The sequence below is a fragment of the Mirounga leonina genome, unplaced genomic scaffold, assembly GCF_011800145.1.
Source record: "Mirounga leonina isolate KUSES-001 unplaced genomic scaffold, KU_Mleo_1.0 Mir_165, whole genome shotgun sequence".
NCBI classification, from domain to species: Eukaryota; Metazoa; Chordata; class Mammalia; order Carnivora; family Phocidae; genus Mirounga; species Mirounga leonina.
Window position 1 is genome coordinate 16,169,341 of NW_023270415.1, and position 4,573 is coordinate 16,173,913.

The 4,573-nt window shown below is 51.9% G+C and overlaps 1 protein-coding gene across 1 annotated transcript; it reads left to right on the forward strand.

The window, feature by feature from the left end:
* The first annotated feature begins 1,421 nt into the window (after positions 1 to 1,421).
* Positions 1,422 to 4,207, forward strand: BHLHE22 (basic helix-loop-helix family member e22). Its single transcript, XM_035011074.1, has one exon. The coding sequence runs from the start codon at positions 1,422 to 1,424 to the stop codon at positions 2,523 to 2,525; it is 1,104 nt and encodes a 367-aa protein (XP_034866965.1). The 3' UTR covers positions 2,526 to 4,207.
* Positions 4,208 to 4,573: the final 366 nt, after the last annotated feature.

Consider the following 4,573-nt stretch of genomic DNA (forward strand, 5'->3'; position numbering starts at 1 on the left):
TTATGTTTCCGGGTAAATAAATACGCACAAATGCCCCACTTGGTGTGTGAGAGGATTTGACTCCTGGTGGAGTTGGCCATTCTGAAACAACTGGATTTTAATCTTGAGGAAAGTTTGAGAAATCAGTTTCTTCCCGTTTAGGAAATCATATGCTTCATAATCACCATCGCTGTCCCAGTTATTTGGAGATCACTGCAAAAGCACCCCTTCCCCCCCCCTTTTTTTAATCTAATGGGCTGCATGATCAAGTTGCTCTCCATTTTCCTTTTCTTTCTTTCTTTTTTTTCCCCCCCAATCCGGAGAGGAAATGGGCAGTGGGCGTGCGGGTGGAAATTAGGCAGTGTGTTCGAAGGGGACGACTGCTTTGCTCTCTTCCTAGCTGAGAATCTTGGGTGAATTTGGGGCAAGCCAGCGGGACACTACTTCCCCCCGAAACTCCCATCACCAAATCCAGATCAGAGTCATTCTACGAACAGGCGTGGAGTATAATTCTCGCCCGCAAGGGTAATTTAGCACAAGATGAGACAGCAGTGGCGAGGGAAGGGCCGTGGGGGTGGGGTGCGGCGGATGGGGGGCGTCTGCTTTCCCCGGGACTCCCAGGCTTTGCCGCCGATCTACAATTTGCTGAAGGAGCAAAGAACATCCTCGGCTCTAAGTAGGGCTTTTAGTGTGCTCATTGATGAGTGAAAGTCGCCACACATGTCAAGCTAAAGGCAGTTGTTGGGTTACTAACAGGACCCAGCGCCTTGCAAACATATGCGCTAAGCTGTGTATACAGATGGCACGCAGAATAATGGAGCAGGCGCCTTTTATAAAGCTCTAGCTGCTGCCTGTCTTCAGACCTGGGAAATGAAACTATTCAGACTCGCGGCCAGATAGCGCCTGCGATTGTTTGTTACCGTTTTAATCCTATTAATTAAAACGTTAACCTGATTGGGTAGAAAGCTCTGTCCCAACAGGCGAGTCTTCTTCATAATAACCTACTCAGAGATAATGATGTAAAAGACTCCCCCGTCTGTGGCGGCGGCTGGTTGATGGGTCCGGAAATCTCTTGAAGGTGAATCCAAGCAAGATAAACGGTGCGGAGAGGCGGCGCGGGGCTGGGCTCAGAGCGGCGGCGGCAGCGGCGGCGGCTCCACTCCCTCCGCGCCCACCCTCCCACCATGCGGGGCCGCGGCCCATGGTGAGCCCCAGCAGCCAGCACCATCGGCTGGAGACGAAGAAGAAGAAGAAGAGGAGGCGGAGAGCGCGGGGGAAGGCGAAAAAGAAAAAGAAGGGGAGAGGGCTGCCAGCAGCACCGGGACCGACGCGCGCACCAGCCCAGGAGCCCGGCTCCGGCGCGTCTGCGGCGCCGCCTGACTCCCCAGCCGAGGCGGCGGCGGCCGGCGCGGCGGGCCGGGGCTGCGCGCCGGCGCCGGACCATGGAGCGCGGGCTGCACCTCGGCGCGGCCGCCGCGGGCGAAGACGACCTCTTTCTGCACAAGAGCCTGAGCGCCTCCACCGCCAAGCGCTTGGAGGCGGCTTTCCGCTCCACGCCCCCGGGCATGGACCTGTCCCTGGCGCCGCCGCCCCGGGAGCGCCCGGCGTCGTCCTCCTCATCGCCCCTGGGCTGCTTCGAGCCGGCTGACCCCGAGGGGGCAGGGCTGCTGCTGCCACCGCCTGGGGGAGGCGGCGGCGGCGGCGGCGCGGGAGGCGGCGGCGGCGGGGTGGGCGTCCCCGGGCTGCTCGTGGGCTCTGCCGGCGTTGGGGGCGACCCCAGCCTGAGCGGTCTGCCGGCTGGGGCCGCCCTGTGCCTCAAATACGTCGAGAGTGCGAGCCGGGGCTCGGTGGCCGAGAGCAGCGGCGGCGAGCAGAGCCCCGACGACGACAGCGACGGCCGCTGCGAGTTGGTGCTGCGGGCCGGAGGCGGCGACCCGCGGGCCTCCCCGGGCGCGGGAGGAGGAGGCACCAAGGCGGCCGAGGGCTGCTCCAACGCCCACCTCCACGGCGGCGCCAGCGCCCCCCCGGGGGGCCCCGGCGGCGGCAGCGGCGGGAGTAGCAGCGGCAGCGGCGGCGGCGGCGGCGGCGGCGGCGGCGGCAGCAAGAAATCCAAAGAGCAGAAGGCGCTGCGGCTCAACATCAACGCCCGGGAGCGCCGGCGGATGCACGACCTGAACGACGCGCTGGACGAGCTGCGCGCGGTCATCCCCTACGCGCACAGCCCCTCGGTGCGGAAGCTCTCCAAGATCGCCACGCTGCTGCTCGCCAAGAACTACATCCTCATGCAGGCGCAGGCCCTGGAGGAGATGCGGCGCCTCGTCGCCTACCTCAACCAGGGCCAGGCCATCTCGGCCGCCTCGCTGCCCAGCTCTGCAGCCGCGGCAGCGGCGGCGGCTGCCCTGCACCCGGCGCTCGGCGCCTACGAGCAGGCTGCCGGCTACCCGTTCAGCGCTGGGCTGCCCCCGGCCGCCTCCTGTCCGGAGAAGTGCGCCCTGTTTAACAGCGTCTCCTCCAGCCTCTGCAAACAGTGCACGGAGAAGCCTTAAACACACCCCCCGGAAAACACAAGACGACCCAAAAGCTAGAGGAAAGTGAAAAGCTGCCCCCCCACCCCTTTTATTTTGGCCCTCTCTTGTTGTGAAACACTTGCAAAGCAAACAAAGCAGAGGCGAGAACTGAGGAGAAGTATCAGAGACAACCGGGACTTTGAGCCTTGACATCCCCAGAATCTCGGTCTTTGGGATGGGGAGGGAGGGAGGAGGGAGGTGGAGTTGGGATGAAGTATGGATGTTTTTTTCTCAGAAAAGTGGCAACTTTGGTTGCAACCTAGACCGCAGGGAAGCTTAAAAAATAAGTTGGGAAGTAGTCGCTCGGTTATGAAGCGTGGAGAGTATTTATTCAATGGCAAAATACTAATCCTACTAATAATCGTGAATTTGGCTAGTGCTGAGGGGCAGAGGAGGAGTCCGGGGTTGGGTGGCTTGTGGGACGGAATATTCATTCAGACAAATCAGAAAGGGCACTTGAAAATAAATTTTGATTCTGAGCCAGGAGGAAAACTTGAAATGTAGACTTATTTAAGTGGGGGGAAAAAAACAGAAAGAGACACATTGCTATGAAAAGACTTGTATTTTTTATTGTCTCTGAACTTTAATCCTGTGAAAATGCTCAAAAGTTTTGGCAAGAGTGATATAAAAAAACAAAACAAAACAAAAAAACTGACTGTGGCTGAAAGAATTGCATTTTAAAATATTTATGTGCACCTTGTTACTTTTCACTCTGCAATGATGTATTAACAATTCATGGTATTTATTTGTTATTCTTCAATGACCCTTCCACATCAACAATATTTATCATGTGTTAAGGTCATGGGTCTTATGTGCAGATTTTTTTTAATGCCTCTAAAATTCTGTTTTATAGATTAACTTATACTGTGTGCCAAGTGTTTAAAAGGTTTATTTGCCAACAAGTATGAAGAGACATATTGATGTATCTGAGCTGCTTAGGTTTATCAAAGGTCATCTGGATATTTTCAGTTGCATCATCCCTGTATTTAAATTGAGCTTTAATAAATTGCTTCAGTCCAAAAATTACAGGAAAGGTGTATTCTTAATTGATGAATGAATTGATCTCTTTTTTTGAAAGGGGACTCCTTTGCATTCTAAAAGGGAAAGACATCACAGCAATAGATCCTATAAGTAAGAACATGCTAAGCAAATATTTTTCCAGGCTGTGCTGTGCATTTTTAAAAGGTCTAATTTAATTGCTTTTAATATATATGTACATATATAAGTTATTTTAACTGTGGAGAATTATTTAAGTTAAAAGACTGGTTTGATTTGCCTATGGTGTGAAATCCTTTGTTATTTTTCTAAAAAAAAATAAAATTTAAAAAGAAATAAAATAAAACTAAGGAAGAGCAAGAAGCTATTTACCCAAAGTGAGCTTTCAGTTTTAGTTTGCATGGCTGTTTGCCTGCCTTTCTATCCTATGAAAATCAAGAAAACCTTTTTTAAAAATGGAGTCCTGCTATTTTCCACTTGCAGATAATACAAATTCAGTTTGTCAGGTTGGATGGCGAGTTGGGAGCTATGATGGATCTACTGGCGGGTTTTGGATGTGTAAAGAATGATATATATATTAAATAGGTCAATCAGACTATGACAGCTATGTACGACCATTTGTATGTGTATCTATGTCAGAAAGAATCTTTATTAAAATATTTTGATCAAACATTTTATTATGCTGTGCTTTGTGGAAGGAGCAATCACCTCTCTTCTGTGTTACTCTTTGCTTGAAAGGTAACAAAAAAGAAAGGAGTTTCAGAGAAGGTGGAACTTAAATTTTGGCAGGGATACACAATTAAGAGTAGTCCTAGTTCACTTGTTTACTTGTTAATAGGATGATGGCTGGGCCTGGTCATTGGAGGAGAGATAAATGGGGTCACTGGTGAGACCCAGAGGAGATCCAGAGCTCCTATCTGCTGGAATGAACTTTGAAGGCCATGCTGCCCCTGGAATTCTTTTTCCCACTTGTATGATGGCATTGTTAAGCATGCCAGGGTCCATCAAAGAGGGTAAAGTTTTTTGAAGAG